Source organism: Euprymna scolopes, chromosome 17 (genome assembly GCF_053919585.1).
Source record: "Euprymna scolopes isolate OS-2025 chromosome 17, ASM5391958v1, whole genome shotgun sequence".
Taxonomy (NCBI): domain Eukaryota; kingdom Metazoa; phylum Mollusca; class Cephalopoda; order Sepiida; family Sepiolidae; genus Euprymna; species Euprymna scolopes.
Genome location: NC_136498.1, coordinates 79,891,244 through 79,912,564, shown reverse-complemented (window position 1 = coordinate 79,912,564; position 21,321 = coordinate 79,891,244). Strand labels below are relative to the sequence as shown.

General features: G+C 29.3%; 1 protein-coding gene across 1 annotated transcript in view; it reads left to right on the top strand.

The window, feature by feature from the left end:
• LOC145296825 (uncharacterized) overlaps positions 1 to 21,321 on the top strand; it is a 100,188-nt gene that overhangs the window by 58,511 nt on the left and 20,356 nt on the right. The window contains exons 8-16 of the mRNA XM_080142931.1: positions 2,216 to 2,597; positions 5,599 to 5,681; positions 5,794 to 5,898; positions 7,129 to 7,208; positions 7,804 to 7,852; positions 9,258 to 9,426; positions 11,747 to 12,050; positions 13,444 to 13,625; positions 15,683 to 16,740. Of these exons, the coding sequence (XP_079999057.1) occupies positions 2,216 to 2,597; positions 5,599 to 5,681; positions 5,794 to 5,898; positions 7,129 to 7,208; positions 7,804 to 7,852; positions 9,258 to 9,426; positions 11,747 to 12,050; positions 13,444 to 13,625; positions 15,683 to 16,740 (2,412 nt within the window). The remainder of the gene's footprint in view (positions 1 to 2,215; positions 2,598 to 5,598; positions 5,682 to 5,793; positions 5,899 to 7,128; positions 7,209 to 7,803; positions 7,853 to 9,257; positions 9,427 to 11,746; positions 12,051 to 13,443; positions 13,626 to 15,682; positions 16,741 to 21,321) is intronic.

Here is a 21,321-nt window from a genome sequence, read left to right as displayed (position 1 = left end):
TTTTTTTTTTTTTTTTTATTATTTCGTTTATTCTTAGCGACACCCCAAAACACCCGGGTATCCACCAATTTTTAAAATTTTAATATCTAAACAGGCTTATTTAAGCCATTTTTCACATCTTCGTTTTTCTGTTTTCATCGTTTGTTTGCCTTACGTTAGATTTTTTTTTTTTTTTTAATGTTTTGATTACCCCCCTCCGCTTAATTCAAACGTTGAATGCTTACATCGTCATCGTCGTAACGCTCGACGAATTTCAAACATCTTTCACTAACTCATTCTGGCTGGCCGATTTTATTTTCAAACTTCGCCTCAGGGCTTCGGATTCGATCCTACCCCCCCCCCCCCCCGGTTTCTTTTTTATTTAACACCACACACACCTACAAACACCCCGGCAACGCCGGGTACCCCTGCTAGTATATTATAAAGTGATTTCAAAAATGAAAATATATCCATATGACTTGGATACATCAGCTCGAATTGAAACTGAAACCAAGACTTAAGAAGAAAAAATATATATGTACTAGACTACCTGTGACCTGTTGGGTCAGTATGTTATATTAACTATGGAATTAATGTATGAACGTGACACTTATGACGTAAAGAAAATAGTTTTTTGTGATATGACAAAAACTTTTCTATGAAAGTATATTAAAATGAAAAAAGAATATACATAGATTTCTGAGTTGTTCTGTTTATAATTGTTTATTTAAAAAAAAAAAAAACTTACAGCCATTGAATTATAAGTGGTTTGCCATACCGTAAATGTGCACTGGACAGATACCATAATGCTTTAAGTTAAATTTAAATTTTGATATATCTTTTAATTTAAACGCGAAAAAAAACAATTGGGGTGCTGAAAACGTACACAGTAAAACAATACGTTTTATTGTTGTGTTATTTATTTGTAACGCAAATTAAAAAAACATTTTCAGGGTTATTTATTTATGTTGGTAGTGTAGAAGAAAATGTATGAATGTTTATTAAGAAAGGTGTATAAAAAATGGAGAATAAATTAAAAAAAAAAAAAAAAATGAAGGCGGCGGGTAAATCGCCGTTGTAAAATACTCTTATGGTTGTCAAAGGGTTAAAGTAGATTTATTTGTAAGAAAATTATGTTAAAATAACTTAAACGTAATACGTAAATGAACAATGTAAAATAAATGCAAAAAGTATTAACAATTGTTTATTTGGATAATTTAAACGCGACAAAAAACAAGTGAGACACTGAAAACGTACGCAGTAAAACAATATGTTTTATTGTCGCATTGATTATTTATTTATGCATGTGCAACCAGAAGTCGTAAACTGGATGTTGGGTTACAACACCCGTTACAAGGTCATTTGAGTTTTATAATTATATAGATATAAACTTGAGTCACTTCAGCTATAATTAAAACTGTAACCAAAACTTCTGAAGAATTCTTGGTAAAATTATTTATTCCAAGAACTGGAAGTCCATAACAATTAAACAACAGTCACTTGGATGTAATCGTGACACACAAAATAAATAACACACACGCTATCCTATTTTCAGTCTTTTTGTGTATTTAGGTTTGCTAAGAATCTTAAAGCAAGAAATAATTTTCTGGTCAACACTTTAAATGCTTCCAAATTTCTTTCAAATTTTGAAAAAGTCATGAAGTCCTTCATTTATATTTTGCTTCTTTTTTTTTTTTTACTATTGACAAGGTATTAAAATGTTTACAAAAAAGTGTATTTTAGTACATTATTTTTATTTGTAGTAATTTTTTTTTTACAATAAAATTGTTTTAGTATTTTTAACTATTGCGATTTTGATGTAAATAAATAAAAAATACTTTAGGAGCAAGATATTCAGACATATGAATGTTCACACAATTTCATTAAACAAGTAAAACATTTTTTATTTTGATACATTTTCTTTAAGTTTTGAATATCAATTTTCTTGGTTAAAACATTTTATTAACTTGGAAAGAAAATCGTTTTTATATATACTAAGAAAACTGTTCATACTATGACTGCATCAAGTTTGGATGATAAGAATAGCGATTTCTCTGCATAGCCTTAAAGATTTTGACAACAATACTGCCACCATTTACTTTTCAAAAATTTTCCAAATAGGTATTTTAACTAAAACCTTAAAATTCATTTTTTTTTTGTATATGTGTTTGTATATAAACATATTTTTAAAAAAATTTATTTATTTTTTTTTTTTTTTTTTTTTTTTTTTTGAAAGAAAAAAGAAGAAATCAATGATGCTGAGGTGAAGATTCCTCCTGCCACAGGGAAATCTGTTCGGGGTGGCTCCTCTGCAGCTGGGAAAGGTTCACGTTCGCGACAAAGAAAGAAAAGGGGTAGTTCAGTAGAATCAGACAAGTGGGTGTCTGACAAAACAGAAGGCGAAGAAGAGGAAGAAGATGATGAGGAAGAAGAAGACCTGTTTGTTGGAGAGTTGTTGCGTAGAAGTAGTCGTGTCCGTAGTTTAGGTACTAAAAACAAGTTATTATGTGTTAGTGCGTCGAGTGATGAAGAAAAATCTGAAACAAATGAAGATACGAGTGACGAAGAATTCCAGTTACCGAAAGGTCGAAATGCTAGAAGAGCCGCTGCACGATCTGGTAAGAAATTATATTTATTTTTAATTTAATTTGATAATTGTAATTTGAAATTGTATTTCTTATTTAGTCTGTGTATGGGGGACAGTAAATTTTTGTTTTGAAAAAAAATCTTATTACATTATACTTATTAATAACTTAACATTATAGGAAATTATTTAATGAATAAGATATTTATTTGATCATATTGTTATTATGTGTGTATCACATATTTAAGTACAAATTTATACATATATAAACATAACTCTTAGAAACGAAAAAATAGTGCCTTTTTTACTGATAAATGTTTTGTGAAGATGAGAATAAATATATTGTTTTGTAATTGTATAACAAACTTTAGGTTCTTGTCCAAAATTCCCCAATATTAAAAAACAAAAATGAAGGAAAATCTGTGATTTATGTACCTGTAACGAAAGGAAAATATTATATCCCCAAAATAACATAAATTGATCAAGTAATTTATTTTTAAATAATAAAATCAAATTTTATCAGTAACAGAAAAACAGCTGTCTTGTTCACCATTTTGAAAACTATCTAAATAAAAAGACAAAACAAAGGAAGATTACTCAGTAAATCAAACTTGAGATTTTTGTTACAATGCTGACGAATACCGATTAATCACTTAAAAATGATTTTCTTTATGAAATAAAACTACTTGATCAATTTATGAAATTTTCAAAATATATTTTCATTTTGTCATGGGTCTCGTACATTATGCAAAGTTTTCTTTATTTTTGTGTTTTAATATTGAGTGAATTTTGGACAAGAATCCAGTTGATGATTCTTGTTTATATTGGACATTACTCGATGGAGACATTTAGGGATTATTTATGAGGATACTTGTGAACCTTTTCTTACCTATGTAGTAGTTCAAAGAATTGAGATCTGAGGAACTAGGAGGTAAAATATTAGCAGTCATGTGATCAAGAAAAAAAAAATTGTGGAGAGGTCTATGAGCTCTGATTAAGTAAATTTCCTTTACCTTTTCTGATGTAAAATAACATTTACTCATCACTAGGGCTATGACAACAGCATATTCTTTTCATTGTTTTGACTCTTGAGTATATATCCGACACAGTTAGACAACCAAGAATCACATCATTCTACATAAAAACATATAAGATATTTGATATATACCTGAGAATCAAAACAAGGAAAAGAATATGCTGTTGTCATAGCCCCTACTCATCACATAAGACTTGTGTTTGGTATTTTGCTGACAATATTTCAAATCGTTTCTTCTGACACACCGTTTTTTTTTTTTTTTTTTTTTTTTGCTATTAATCTCATGGATCTCTTGCTGAGTAAATTCAGCTGTTCTAATACTATCAATGTATCTCTAATGTTTCTTACCTTTTGATTATGGTGATATCTCTCCATTTTAAGCATTTAAGTCTTTGCAAAGAAAAGGCCAAGCGACTTTTAAAAATGGTTCTGATTTAAAATTGCTATACTGAACTGTTATAGACACCATAATTGTATGCCTCTTCATTTGTAGTGACTGCTATTGATAATTCTAAAATGTAGAAAATAAGATATCAAATAATATTCCTTCTATAGTTAAAAGAACATCCATTCTCACTCTGTATATATACTTTTTTAATGAAAGTAATGAAATTTAATCTCTTGTAAAACTATGTTGGTTTAACTCCTTTAAATTTGGAGTTCTAGGTACAATCTTAAACCACCCAGTGATAAGGTCCAAATTGATAGATTACAAATTTCCAGTTCTTTCAACGGTTTTCTTTTTCTTTTTCATTTCGATACTTTTTTGTAACCAAGAGCGGATGTCCGCTTGAAATAAAAAAAATAAAAATATTAAATACAAAAAGTAACATCGTTTTTCATGCTTCAAAAAACTCTCATAACCTTTAAATCACTATATATATATATATATATATATATAAACTACTTAATTTGCTCACATAAAATTAATATACGAAAGTATAGATTTATGCATAAACTTTAAGTATTTACTTCAAAAGTGCTCAATACGTAGGTAGAGCTAGTTAGTAATTTATAAAATATATATGGCGATTAAGCTACACTGAATATTCGGCGTTTCATCCACTCTAGGACTCCTCAGGCATTACTGACTAGGGAACCTCATATCTGGAATAGGCATAAATTTTTTCCAGGATTTCAAATTATTGAATTTCTCAACATGAACTTTTGTTTAAAGAAACTGAATTTTCCAGGTGTAGAAATCAGATTTTGAGTGGTCAAATCTTAATCCAGATATTTTCCCCAAACACTCGCCTTTCTATATACACTCATGCAGCATTGAACATGTTTTCAAATAAAGCGTTTACACTAACTATTGGAATTCAACGAAAAAGAGTCAATATGGTAATGTTTTTTTAATAAATCTGTTGCTTAGTTATTGATACTTTGGATGTGTTTTAGCGTTAAACAAACTAATTTACTTTTTAATAATTTGGGTATATAAACAAATATTTTTATTTTTAATTTATTTTTTTAAACTTTCAATGTAATAAACCTTTTTCCAAGAAGACTGGGTTTCATGGGGTTTTTTTTCTCTTCATTTTACTGATGATATTAACCCTAAATGTCAGCACCTTGTGGAGAGAGAAAAAATATGTCTGCTATTATTGATGGTTGTTTTCAGCCTGAAATAGATGTGTGTGTGTTTACATTGTGTTGCGAATTTTAATTACGGGTTTGGTTACATAAAACCAACATTCTTTGAAAAAGGTGTATTACACATAAAGTTTCATAAAAAGAACAAAAAAATTGATTTTAATCATTTAATAAAATATTTTTAACATTTGGTTTTCTAAAATTTCAAAGTAACCTTACAAAATGTTTTCAAAGATGTGACAAAGCTCCTATTTACTTGGGATATGTTTATAACATGAAACAAACTTATTTACTTGTATTAACTACTAAAGTTAGTATAAGATTTAACAGAATATGTTTCATTTCACTGTATTTACCCATAAAAAAATTATTAAAAGTATTTCTTAATCATTTTTCTCAACAGCTGCTACTGAAGAAGCTGAGATAATAGACGAAAATGATAATGAACCTTGCCGTAATTGCCAAAAATTTGATCGTCCAGAAACCGTAAGAATATATTTATTCTTCAGTTTCCACACCTTTAAACAAAAAAAAATGTTTGAAATAGAAAAACTAATGATAATCAAATATCTCCAATGGAATTTTTTTTTTCTTCCAGATTTTACTCTGTGACAAATGTGATGCTGGTTATCACACCCTTTGTTTAACACCTCCACTGCACATCATTCCGGAAGGAGATTGGTTTTGTCCTCCTTGTGAACATGTGAGGCAGATTTTTATTTTTAACATTTTTCTAATAGAAAATTGCATTAAAATCATTGCAACAATTTTTATTATCACTAAGGATGTATGCACGGCATAATCATGCTGACAAATCAGTTCCTGTTAGATCACCTAAGTTAAATGGCCTTCAGCCTGGTCAAGTAGAGAATGGGTGATCATTTGGGAATACCAGGTGCTGAATGTGCTCTCTGCTTATCCTAGCATTATTTCCGGTCATACTGGGACTTCTCCTTGCCACTGAAATCAAGTGTTGTTAACTTTAGAGAGGTGAAGTTTGAGATTACACAAACCTTGCTTCATGATTACAGGCATTATTACAAGGACTATCCATTGTCTCTCGAGACAAAATGGAGGCCATCACATTGAATCGTAATAAGGACATATTATTAGTATTGCAAATCTGATGTATTGCTAGATTGCTTTACCATTAGATCTTCAGCTGATAGTCATGACTATATAATAGAGCAGCCATGACCTGTTGACCTAGTATTGCTTGTATATAGTCTTTATATATTAGGTTGGTACAAAAATAATGTTTTTTTATATATATATATATAGTTATACACCAAAAAACATTATTTCTGCACCAACCTAATATGTATATTAATATTTGTTTGCATGTTATAGAAATCTATATGTTAACAATTAGAACATTCAAAGAAGTTTCAATAAGGGTTAAATTTTCAAAAAATCTAAAGGAACCATTGAAAATTTTCTTTGATTCCTTTTGGAACCATGAGGATCAATTATGGGTTAAGTCCATAAAATAGCTGAAATATATTAGAACATAAAGAAATGAAATTGATTTTTAAAATAAATTTTCTTCATTTCATAACACAAAAATAAATGAAACCAAGAATATCTTGAATATCTTGGTGAAGAATTTTTTTTTTTTTTTTTTTTTTTACATTTAAATGTATTTTACATTTAAATGTTAAAAAAAAAATGTATTTTACATATATATATATATATATATATATATATATATATATATATATATATATGTAAAATACATTTTTTTTTAACATTTAAATGTATTTTACATATATTTTTTTTAACATTTAAATGTATTTTACATATATATATTTTTTTAACATTTAAATGTATTTTACATATATTCTTTTTAACATTTAAATGTATTTAACATATTTTTTTTTTTTTTAGAAATCTAAACTTTTTGCACTTTATCATATGTGGCTTATATTTTCAGAGAATGTTGTTAGAAAAATTAACGACGAATCTTCACGAACTTGATATTCAATTGAAAAAGAGGGAACGCTTGATGAAAAGGTAATTTCTAAACTGTTTCTCTCAATTATGTGTTGTAGGTTTGTGCAGTTAAAAAAAATTTGATCTTTTTTTAATCTGCATCTTTTAGCCATATTTGATGATAGAAAATTTTAAGAAAATTTTTACCCACTTATAGTGACAACTTTTCATAAACTGTAAATATATGACCCTTATGAGTTATTTTTTCTTTTTTTAAATTGTTCATTTTTATAGCTGAGACGTTTTGAGTAATTAATATTTTTCTGATTTTATACTTGCCATTGTATTATTCAAAAAATTATTCAATATTAATGTTGCAAATGACTTTGACTTTGACTGTAATGATTAAGTTTGAAATCTCACAAGTTATAATGACATGAAAATATTGTTCTTTCATCTTTGATATCTATAAAAAATAATTTTTGAAAGTTTACATATGTTTTAGAAAATATGATGTAGGACTTTAAAATGATATATAAATAAACAAAAGGAAACAATTTAAAAAAATCAGTCATGTTAAAACCAAAATAAACTATTTTGTTTTGATTCCAATTTTCTATTAAAAATTTTATTTTTATATCTACATAAAAATAATCTGTATATTGTTATTTTGCAGGAAAGAAAGATTGGCCTTTGTAGGTATAAGCTTGGATAATATTTTATCGGTAAGAAATTTCTTTCTCTCATCAATTTTTTTTTTCTGTAAATATTTAAAAATATCTTAGAATTTATTAATTTCTAAATTTATTATTTTACCTTAATTTTGTCATTCATTGCAATGTCCAATTTTCTCTCCCTAAATCGTTTAATATGGATTAAAAAATAAAGAATTAGTCTCAATGAGATTTTAACTCGTCTAATATCAGATGTCAGCATGTTAATGAGTAAAATAAAAATATGGAAAAATGTAGCCAATATAACAACTGCTAGCTGAATTATACATTTGATATTGTCTATGTCAAGGCTTCCAAGGATGTGCAGGATGGAATGATAAGTGTCACCCTAAAGAAAACAACACTACAGTTTTATTTTAAAACCTTTATCGAAAAAAATCAATTCCTGTAACTTGATTATGTAGTAGAGCTGACATCTATTCAATGTAACCGCCTTCAGCCTCAATCACCACCTCGATATGGGTGTGGAACTGTATGGTCTTATCCAGTCATTTGTTTCAAAGTCTCTTGATCAGCAAACCTTTCTGCAAGTCAAAATTTTAATGCTTCTACACGGGTTTATCGCAGAGGTCAAAAAACAGTTTTTAAAGGTCAAATCGTTGAACTTTGACCCCTTGACAGCCAAATTTCTGTCGGAAAACCGATTAAAAAGATTGTCCCAAATCTCAATACTCTTTATATCAAGTCTTGAGTCTGTAGACCAAAAATTGACAGAATACCTTGGTAGGGAAATATACTCATACAGACAGACAATTTCACTTTTATAGATATATAAATTTTCTAGAAAAATATCTTTATAGTTAAATTTTGGATAAAAAATAGTTTTACGAGTAATTATCACCATATTTGCTTTAATGTCTATTTTACATTTTTTGTTGGACAACTTTTAGAAATTAATTTCCAAACTAACTTATCTCTGACCAGGTCTTTATTTATCCCTCTTTCTCTAAGTACTGTCACTTTTAATAATGCTGACAAGCCTGTCTGTAACATTTGCTTAAAATGGTGGCAATTGGTAAATGATTTTTCTCATTAGTTACTATATTTTATTGTTTATTTTTCTGAAAATTTTTATTATTGCAATTACTACTCTCAACTGGTTATTCTCACGTTTTGGCTGATGTGACTTCCAATTTTTTTTCAGGTACATTGTGGCAATACTAATAATAAAATAAAAATTATTTAACATTTATTTGTTAAAACATAATAAAAACAACCACATTTATGTATTAAAACGTATTAGAAACAACCCGATCATGCCTGATGGAATGGAGATTACATTGATTGAAACATGACAATAAGATGAGAATAGTAGTCATAATATAACAGATTATCAATTCTCATCCAAAAACTTCTGAAATGTAATATTTATATGTCCATATTTTTAAATTTTCAGGAAAAAAAAGAGAATATGGAACCTAATGTAGATTGTCCAGTGCAAGTGTTATCCACAACAAGAACTTGTCGAGCCCGAAGATCTATTAATTACAAATTTACTGAATTTGATGAACTAATTGACAGCGCTATTCAAGATGATTTAAGTGCTGTTCATCATTATCCAGAGGGTAAGAACTCTTACAGATTACATTTTCTGCCTTTTATTTATTTATTTATTTTTGTTTTTAATAAAAATTTAAGAAATATTTAAACATGAAAGAAAACTCATAATTAATACCCATTTAATCTAAATAATATGTATGGATATATATTAACTTTAACATATCTTAAAAAACACTGTTTATAAGGAATAAAATATTTGGTGCTTATGCACCTAAAAGAATATATGAAAATCACATCTTTAAATAAAAACTCTTAAATATTTATGTGTCAGGCAAAAGTAACTATTCTTACCAGAATTAGGAAAAGTTATTAAGTAGAATTTTAATTAAAAGTAAATGGATTTTATTTCTCTTTTTTTCCCCTTTATATTTATCTTTCTTTCTCCTTTCCTGTTTTTTTTTTCCTCTCTTCCTCTTTCTTGTCAGATTTTGCCTTCTTTTTCCCTCTTAAGATATGTCTCTTTGAAAATGTTAATTTTGTCATCACTTAAAATGATTCATAATCTTTCATAGAAATGGGGAAAACAATTTTCTGAGGATTATAGATTCATGGATCTCAAAATAGAATCTTTTTTGTGTTTTTTTTTTTTTTTGTCTGTAGAATTTGAATTTTCAATAATTTATTTTTTATCTTATATATATTTTAATTATTTCAAGTGTTATGAGGGGTGTGCAATAAGTAATGCCCCTGGCCCACTTCCCATAGCAGTAGAGCAACAAAACTTGGCACAGTTATTAGTCTTTCTCTACATAGGAACCACCCAGAGTTATGCATTTCTCCCATCGTTTGATGCAGCTGTGGAGACCGTTTTTGTAGAACACCCCAGGTTGGTCCTCCAACCACGACGTGACTTCAGAAATCAAGGTTGCATTATCTGGGAAACGCTTTCCTTTCAAAAAAACAACTTCATGGTTGAGAGGTGAAAGTCAGATGGTGCAAGGTCAGGAGAGTAGGGAGGATGGGAAAGGATTTCATAACCACACACCCATGCTTCTGATCTGGCGAGATGCAAGTTGTTGACCGGAGCGTTATCCTGCAGGAGGAGGGTACCTTTGCTGATCTTGTTCCGCCTCTTGATTTTGATAGCTTCCCTTAATTTCCTCAAAAGTGAAGCATAATAGGCTCCTGTAATTGTGGTACCCTTTGCCAGGAAATCTGTCATCACTACTCCATCCTGGTCCCAGAAGACTGTGAGCATGATCTTGCCAGCGGAGGACTGCACCCTTGCCTTCTTTAGAGGTGGTGAGTCCAAGTGCTTCCACTGCATTGACTGGACTTTGGTCTCTGGATCATAGTGATGGACCCAGGTTTCATCAATCTGGCAGACACCTTATGCATATGCAAATGGTCATGAATGATAGTTTCCACAGACCCTGTACTAATCTTGACATCTTGGGCTATTTGGCGAATAGTAATGCGCCGATCTTCCAAAATAGCAGCCTCAACTTGACAGACTCATCAATGGCAGAAGGGGGGGGGGGCGACCAGGTCTGGGAGCTGTTTCCACAGACTTCCAACCATGTTTGAATTCACGATGCCAGCGGTTTACAAAGTCATATGATGGGAAATTATCACCATAAGTTTCTTTCATTTCATCAAGTCTCCTGTGGTGTGCGTCCTTTCAAATACAAAAACCGGATCACTGCTTGACATTCAACAGGCAACCGACTCAGTTCAAACACCTGTAAAACAGAAACCACAATTAGTTCAGAACTGTAATTTGCCACAGAACCTGTAGAGATATAAATCATTGGACATGCAAAATTTCAGCTAGATCAGACAACTGGAAGTAGGTCAGGGGCATTACTTATTGCACGCTCCTCGTAAATTACTGTCTGCAAATTTGTTAAATGTTAATAAATATATAGACATAGCTTAGTTATTTAATTTATTTTTCCTTTTAAAACAGTGAAAATAAATTAAGAAACTATCAAACCTGGTGAGGTGTGCTAAAGTGGAAATGTGAAGAAAGAGAAATAGTGTTGATCTGAAAGTGAGAAAAATACAAGGATCAAAGCAATAAGTTGTTTTTTTAAGACTTAAGATGTTGCTTTTATAATTATAGCATATTTCCTTGCAATTTTTGTATGAAATATGATTTAAACAAATACAAAAAACAACTGAATTTCCTGAAAATGTAATCTCTAAATATATTATGGCAAATACTAATGATATGCACTTAGTATTGTCAAAACTTGTTTTTTATTAAAATATTTGATATTAAAAATTATGCTGTTGATCATTATTAAGTGTTCTACTTTTCGTTTTAATTTTTAACTTTTCAAGCATTTGATTGATCTCCACCATTTTCTTGCTTATTCTTAGGTACGACTGAAGACAGTAGTCAAAATGGGAAAGATATTAACAATTCAGGTGAAGAACCGGTGAGTCTAGGTAAAAATATGGATACCATAATGACAGCGTATAGCGATGACCTTCGACCACAGGGTATCCAGGCTAAGAAAGAAGCTGGACGACGACGTGGAAAGGATATTTCCAATCTTGTTGGGAGAGGTAGTGATAGTGATGAACAGTATCCAGCTCCCCGCAAAAGGCGTCCAAAACGAAAGCTCACCACTCTTGACAGTGACAGTTACGCTTCTGACAGTGATGAGTATAAAGCATCTGAGTGAGTATGATTTTCTTTTTTTTTTTTTTTTTTTTTTTTTTTTCAGTTTTTATTTGTTCGATTAGAATACATTTTCATTTTATGGAAAGGTGGGCACTAACAATGAAGTCAAAACACTTTATTGGTTCCCGGACAAAAGGATTGGACCTAGTAATTCACGCCCGTTTGTCTGTTTGTTTGTTCACACTTTTCTCTATAACCACGAATTGGATTTTAAAAAATTTTGCACAAACATTAGTCATGGTGAAAGTAAATTTTTCATTCGTGAAGGGGAATCTTGCATGCTCGGCTTGTTTCAAGTTAATTCAAGTTTACACAGTAGATGCACCATTTTTATAAACTGCTTATATGTATATGTGATATCAGTTTCAAGGTTAACTAATTTGCATATTGATTTTGAAAAGGGACATTTTATTAATTAACACTTGTTATTGTTTTTTAATTCAATAATTTTTATTTTTTATTTTAATATAAAAGTAGATGTTTTGCAATATTGTTTTATTTTCTGGACAAATATTTAACATTTGTGTTCAAATGTTTCTTTAGATATAGCGACTTAATTTCAACAAGATCTATTTTAAAATTTTAAATGAAAAGACAAATTGATTTCATTCTTTTCCTTTCTTTATGGTCAGATTTAAAAAATAATTATGTGTTATACACATTTTTAAAAACTTTTATTATTTGTACCTGGCAGAAAATCTAAGTAAATCAATGAAATTTAAAAAAATATATATTTTATTTCTCCAAATATAAAAATCTGTTATCAAAGTAACAAATAAGATGTAGTTGATTTTGAATATTCTCATAATCTTTCAATGTTATTGAAGAAATTTGATATTAATAGTATTTAAAATAAAAAAAAATAAAAGTAATCCTATATAAATTTATGTGTCTTATCTTTTAATATTGAATTAAAATATCAATAACTGCTAGTCATGTCTTATGTCCGTTTGTTTACAATTGTTTCATCTTTTTAATACCATTAGAGAGTAAATTTTAGTTTTATCATATAAAGATTTAAAAGAAAAAAGTGAAGTATAGAATATAAAATGAACATTTTTCTGTTCAGTTTGTTTTCATAAAAAATATAAGAAAATCTTAAATTATGGTCCAAAAATTAAATCAGGCATGCAAATTTGTAAATATTAGAAGTAGTATGTACATTTTTTATTTTTTTTCAGAAATATTAACAAATATTTCATCTGAATGAAAAATTTAAAGTGATTAAAAATAATAATTGTGTATCCGTTTTTTTTTTTAATATTTTATTTTTATTTTAGAAACGTTTTTATTTGTATTTATTTTTCTGTCTGTATCGCTAAATGAAATCTTAAATACAATCATTTAAAGAATGAGTGCCATTAGTGACATAACATTATTTTAATTTCAGAGATTCTGATGCATCAGCCGATATGGATGCAAGTGAGTATTCTGAAGAAGAAGAGGATGATGATGATGATGAAGATTATGGAATTAGGCGTCGTTCTACTCGAACATCAACCTATAGGGCTTCTAGAAAATCTGGCAGAGCTGCGACACGTAGAAGTAGACGGCAACGATTCGATGACTTTGGTATGATTTTCTTATAGATATTTTTTTTAAATTTTCCTGACATCAGTATATGCACTGAACTTCATAAAAAAAATATTTTTACAAATGTTACAATGTTATAATTGCATTTGATTTGTAATATTTTGTTAAGCAATTTCTCAAAATCAATATATAATTTCTTGGTTGAATAAACTTTATACCGAACATTTTTTTATGACTTATTCATAGTAAGAATATAAATGAATTAATAACTTTAATTGATCAAGTAAAGATTTCACAAAATATCTAATAAAGACTTTAAAATAAAAGTTTGGAAAGATGTTTACAACTGGTTATTTTTTGTCTATCTGTTGGTTCTCAAACTATCTTGTGACAATTTCACCAAATGTATATTGGATGTATCAATAAATGTTAATACTACTACTATTGCAGAAAAACCAAAACCATTGGGAAGAATTCTATCAAATTTGGTATGGAGCCACGTTGGTGTCCCAAATGTGTCGGGGGTGGGGGGCAATAATAATAAAAACAATAAATTGATTTAAAAAAAACTATTATGCAGTTTTCTACAAAATTTGACATGAAGCAGTCTTTCCATAAAAGATATGCCATAGTTAAACTACTACTACAAGATGATACCTCCCAAAAATGTTGCCCATAGAACTTTTAAATAAAATTTACAATCCTTTCTACAATCTGACCACATTTGGTACAAATAAACTTCAGTCTATGCCTGATTTGTTTAAATTTCACTTATGAATGTCCAACATTTTTTGTTTCATTGTCATTGAATGATTATGGGGACACTTTAGTGATTATCTCATTAGTAGACACACTAGACCTTTTCCATCACCTCATCCCCCAATTTTTATCTATCGAATTATACCCTTAAACTATTCCTGAACTGAAAAGTGCAAATCACTGCCTGAATCAGTACAATTTCAAGTGAAGAGTGTGTCGATTGACAATTTTGCATGTTGTATCCAGATATGTTCATCATTAAACAATGATAAAACAAAAACTGTTGGGCATTCATGACTGAAACTTGATGGACAAGTCACATTCTAGACTGCAGTTTATCTGTACCAAATATGGTTGAATTACAAAAGAAACTCGTGTGGAATATTTTTTGTGCTTACTCTCTACTATTAATCATAAACACTTATAGCTTCAAATCTAATAGGCCTCAATTTCCATCACATAAAGGACCTATACCAACAGTTTTATTTTTTTGGTTTATGTTCAATAATATTTCTTCAGAAAAATGAAGAGATGGATTGTAACAACTATTCATATAAATATTATTTCTTGATTCACGTTAACATAAAAAATGGAAGAGAAATAGTAATAATTAAAAACAAATATTTCATCATGCATTATTATTATGAATAAAAAAATTATGCAAAAGGTAAAAATGCAACTTGAATTTTTTAAATTACATAGTTATAATTTTTTACCGGCAAAAAATATTAAGATTTCAAAAATTTTATGTAAACATTTTTAATTGGCTCATGATGCTCTACAGTCAAACTGAACTTTACCAAATGTGTATATAATATATTGGTTATATAAGTTACATTGTTGTAGACACAATTAAAGCAAAAAATAATGGAAAAATGTTTAAATTCAGCTTTAAAATATGTTTCTTGATTGTAGTCTGTTCATTTTAAAAACAAAATATGTTTTCTTCAGTAAAAAAAACATTTGTTTAAAAAAATTTCAAATATTTACCATGTTGGAAAAAGACTAAAATAACAATTACTTTCTATTTTTTTTTTTATTTAATTACATTTTGGACTTCTATTTTTAATTTAATTTTATCTTTTTGTACAGATTAGTTTTGTTTCAGTGGATGAAGAAGCTTGTAATTAATTTGTATATATTTATTATCTGCTTCTCTTCTGTTAAATGTAAAGCTTATTAGAACATAAGCTTTACATTTAACAGAAGAGAAGCAGATAATAAATATACAAAAGTTGATAAAAGTATAAATTTTTTTTTTTTTTTTTTTAAAGCTTCTAAAATTCATAGGCATTTAAAAATATTAAAAAATTTTTTTTTTTTTTTTTTTTTTTTAGTGGTTGATGATGACTATGACAGTGAAGAGAGTGCTAACTATCGACGATCTACACGTGCATCCGTCAAAAGAAAAGTCAATTATCGGGAAAAAGGAAGTGATGAAGATGAGGAAGAAGAAGCTGAAATGACGCCGTCAGAAGAGGAAGAAAGCAGTACTGAACTTTCTGATTTAGGTTCTGATGAGAGTATAAAACCAAATAAAAAACTTAAATTGAAGTTAACTACAAAGAAGACTAAAAGAGTTATTCGGGAATCGCCTTCTGAAGACGATGACGACGATAAAAGCAGCAAGTCTTCTGGAAGTGTATCTGATGATAAAAATAAGAAAAAACTTACTCGAAAGAGGCGTCTGGCGAGTGACAGTGGATCTTCTTTGAGTAGCGAATCAGAAAGTACGGTTCGCCGGTCTTGTCGTGCCTCGACACAGAAAATGAATTTTAAAAATTTGTTGGACTCTGACACTGAAGAGGAAATTATTAAGATTGAGCGCCCATATACGGTGACACGGCCCAAGCTGAAAGTAATAATGTCTGACTCTGATTCGATCGCATCGGATGATAAATCGAGCATAAAAAGTTTTACTTTAGATAAAAATGACAATGATTCTAAATTCAGCCATTCTTCTACTACTACTACTACTACTGCTGTTGTTGTTGGTGCTGATAATGATGATGCAGATCCGATTCCTACTATCACCCTTCCTCCCCCTCCTCTTCCTACCATCACCATTGACACCACCCCCGCCACCATCACCCCTTCCACCACGACGACAACCACGACCACCACCATGGCCCCCACCCCCGTCTCCATTAACAATAACAATTCTCATGAAGCTCACTTAAAAGCTGATCAACAACAAAATGAAGGCAAAACGGTTGACAGCTCATTCAGCCAAATGAACGGTCATGACAATGAAACGGCTGACACAAAAGACACACATTTAGAAAAAACAGAAAACCGGACGATTTCTACTGAGTTACATCGAGAAGATAATTGTAACAATGATAAGGATGACACATCAAATTTGGGGACTTCCACCAGCAGGTCTGGACCTCAGGTAGCCAATATTTCGACAGATTCCACTGAATCTGTTGTCGTTTTATGAATGATTTTTATTTTATGTCTGTTTCCTCTCTCAGCTTCTCCTTATTATATCTTTTCTATCTTATATTTCAGATTCAGTTGTTAGATTGCCAACTGCTAACTCGCCTATCAAATATTTTAGTTTTAGAAACTAGTTATCTTTCTTTAAATATTTTTTTTTTTTTTTTTTTTAGCCATTGTTTTTTTTAGGAATAGAATTCAAAGATTTGCAGCATATAAGCAGTTTTTACTACACAGAGAAATCCGAATAAAGATCTGATTTTATCAAAATATACAAATATAAAAGGCATTATTTTATTGACAGATAGCTATTTTTCAATCAATTAAAACTGAACCTAAAACTTGGAAAAAACCCAGTTCAATTCATATTATGTAAAAGTAGCGAGACAACATTACAGAATACACTTAAATACAAAACAAAATTGACTTATTACACCCCACCCCCACCCCAAGAAACAAAAGAAGCTAAAAATATACAAGTTTGTTAAAGTTTGCTGGTCTGTAATCTTTGGTGAAACTTGAAATTGGTGACATAAATCAAGGCTTTACAAATTTATCTTTAATTGACCTTTCACAACTAAATTTTTTCGTTTACTGGCCAAATAGAAAAGTTACTAGCCAAACTCACGTGATTTTCGGAATATAAAATCTTTGTTCCATGATTAGTACATACATCATTAAGATTTTTTTTAGTATTTTTTAGTAAGTATAATCTATTATATAAAGGGCAAAATGGGTATGAGTGTTTGTGTACGTCCACGAAAAGCTTTTTGCATCTCGTGTCGGTTAGATTCCGCAAGAAGTTTTCGCATACTTCCCAGATTGTAATATCTCAGATTGTAATATCTCAGATTTGCAAACGGACATCGTCTTTATCTTTTTTTTTTTTTTTTTTGATCGAGTTAAACAAAATTCCGATCATGCCATCATCTCCAATGTTTGTTTGTCTTTTTCGCATAAATAAAGCGAAACTATTGGAACACAAATGCCATACTGAGACAATTACTGTTTATTTGGCTACTGCCAGAGTGCTGGTTTTCCCTCCACATTAAAAACGACCTTGTGTCTAATTTGCTTTCGTGGGAGGTTTAAAAGCAACGCCGTCTTTTGCTTTTAGTTGACTACACTAAATTTGAACGCTTTATACTTCCAGTTGCGTCATGGAGTAGCGGTAAAATATTAGATTTTCTTTCATTTTCTTTTCCACCTTTGTGTTACGGGTCTTCCTATTACCACTTTTTTTTTTTTTTTTTTTTTACACCTCCAAACATCTGGGCAACACTGGACCCCCAGGTTAGTTCTAAATATGCACCAAATTTTATGTTGAGAATTGAAGGTATAAACGTTCAAATTTCTTCAGATGTTTTTTAAAGTCTTTGTTGAAAAAAAGAATATATTGTTCTATTAAACCTTTTATTGTTTAAATAATTTGACTTTGCTCGTTTTATTAAATAAAATATTGAAAAGACATTTTTCACTCAGTAACGTGCTTTGGAAGATTATCCATGAGATAAACGCAATCGTCAAAAGACGAGTGTTTTATTATTTCTAGTCGCCACTTGGATAAATTATTCGCAAATATGACTGTTTCAGTCACAACATAAAGCCCTGTAAGTACTGTAATTTTCATAGATATCTATTCTTAAAATGTACCAAAATCTTATTGTAATTTTTTAAGGTTTAAAGGAATTAAACAATTTCATGTTTTAATAAATAATAACTGCAGTAGTTTCTTTGTGTTTAAGTTTTACTATTAGAATGTTTCTGTGATATGGAACCATTTTAGCTCGTACTTTGAAACTGTAGAAAAGAAATGACTTGCTGGATCATCCATTGAACTTGGGTTACATTATTTGAATCAGAAAAAAGTGAGTTTGCAAAGCCAGTTAAATATTAAAAAAAATAAACACAAAATTCAAACAAATTTTTTACCACTTCTTTCTTGCTTTCTTTCTCTCGAGAGTTGCGGCTTAAATAATATTATTACTCTTGTGATATTCACTTTTGTTTATGATAGATTGCTTCAATCTTCTTATTCTTTCCTTGTTTTATTGCCTTCAACTGTTTTTAATGACACAAGCAAGAATGATAGATGCCATATAAATTGAGAGCAGAGTGAACGATAGAAACACCTAAGAGATTGTTCACTTGATAAGTTAATTTGCAAATTGGGACTAATTAGAATAATTAAAAGAGAACTTTTTTTTTTTTTTTCAAACATAACTCAGTTTAAAAATTGAGGAATATTTTAGCATGTATTTTGTGTGATTAAAAATATAGGAAAAATGCCAGTATTAAAAAAGAAAAATTTGTATGATGCATATACTTGTAACAGAAAAGATTGTATTCTAAAAATCATGTAAATTGACTGCGGACAGAAAAGATAGTGAAGTATCGGAATGGCTACTACACTTTGCTCCTAACCAAAGAGTCAAGGTACTCCAATAGTAATAAACTTAAAATCTCTGCAGGGCTCTATAGACAAATTTATCTTTGACAACTAAATATTTTTGCTTACTAGCCAAATAGAAAAATTACTAGCGCAACCCATATGATTTTTGGAATATGACCTCTTTGTTTCGTGACTAAATCATAAAGATTTGTTTTTGTATTTTTTAATAAGTGCAATTGTAAATATACACCCAATTTTATGTTGAGACTTGAAGGTATAAACATTCAAATTTTTTAAGATGATTTTTAAATAACCTTTGTTGAAAAAAAAAAGCATATATTGTTCTATTAAACCTTTTATTGTTTACATGGGTTTGTATTACTGTACACATAGATTCGAAAAAGTTGTCAAAAAACAAATATAGAACAAATAAATGTTATAAAAGGCAAGATAAGTTACTTTTCTACCTAACTGGATATATTTTTTGTGTTTTTATTCAGTGTAACATGTTTATTCAGCTCGAAAAACATGCAATGTTTACCGATGTATTGGAAAATTCAAAATGGCAGCCGACTGTCTCTCGGAGAGGGTACGTTTGGGAAAAGGTATTATAAATAATAAACTAGACAAAATACTGTTAGAAAACAACCGAATACATGTCCACTTATGTCACGGTAACATATATTGAGCGAATTTCTAACAGTATTTTGTCTAGTTTATTATTTATAATACCTTTTCCCAAACGTACCCTCTCCGAGAGACAGTCGGCTGCCATTTTGAATTTTCCAATACATCAGTAAACATTGCATGTTTTTCGAGCTGAATAAACATGTTACACTGAATAAAAACACAAAAAATATATCCAGTTAGGTAGAAAAGTAACTTATCTTGCCTTTGATAACATTTATTTGTTCTATATTTGTTTTTTGACAACTTTTTCGAATCTATGTGTACAGTAATACAAACCCGTTTACATAATTTGACCTTGCTCACTTTATTAAAAAACAAATAACAGTTAAAGGGACATTTTTCACTTGGTAATGAGCATTGGAAGATTGTGAAAAAAACTCAATCGTCAAAAGATGAATGTTTTATTATCTCTAGTCGCCACTTGGAAAAAATCACTCGCAAATGTGACTGTTTCACTTGCAACGTAAAGCCCTGCTCTGCATTTAGATAACAAACAAGTAGTTTTTATGTTATTTTAAAATTTTACTTATTACATAAGATGATGACGTATGCTGCCATGCTTAAACTACAGCAGCACGTGGTGCTCAATATTTGGTTATAGTCAACTAACATACTTCCGACGTGACTTATCGGAAGCGGTAACAAGGTAAATCAGTTCCTTCACTTTTATTGTTCTTCAGTATTTCTATTGTGAAGTGATTTATTGAAATAAAATATAAAAGAACATTATTGAAAAATAGACAATAAAAATTAACACAATTAGTCTTTATTTGCACTTTCAATAACAAAATTGAAAAAATAAGTTGTTATATAATTTGAAATTTAATAAGAAATAAAATTAAATGATAAAATTATTTTTATAAATTTTAAGAATACAAGTTTTTTATTTAAATTCATATAATATATGTTTATGAAAATATAAAAATAAAATTATTGAAATTAAAATAACAAATACAATTACTCAAATCAAGATAACAAAATTTCAAATGTCATAAAAAAAACATATCCAATACATAATATTCCCAAAATAGTTTTAAATAATTTTAAAGTGTTTTCAATAATTCTTTTAAAAAAAAAAGTGCAAAAAGTGTTCCCAATAATACTTAAAAAAAACAACAAAAAAACAAAAAGAAAAAACAAAAAAAAATAAATTTTAATAATTCTTAATTAAAATAAGACCAAAAAAACTTTTCAATAACTATTAAATAAAAAATGAATGATTGGAAAAACGTAATTAAAAGAGTTTATGGACAGGGGAGATATAGACGTGAGAGAAAAAAGTGAAGGAACTAATTTGCCTTGTCACCACATCCAGTAGCAGCCATGCCAGAAGTTAGGAAGTAACTGACTATAACCCAATGCTCAATATTCTACAGGGATGTGAAGTCTCTACTTAAATTCTTAGAACCTCTCCAAGATTTCTCAGTTTTTTATTGAAATCCATTTATTAAT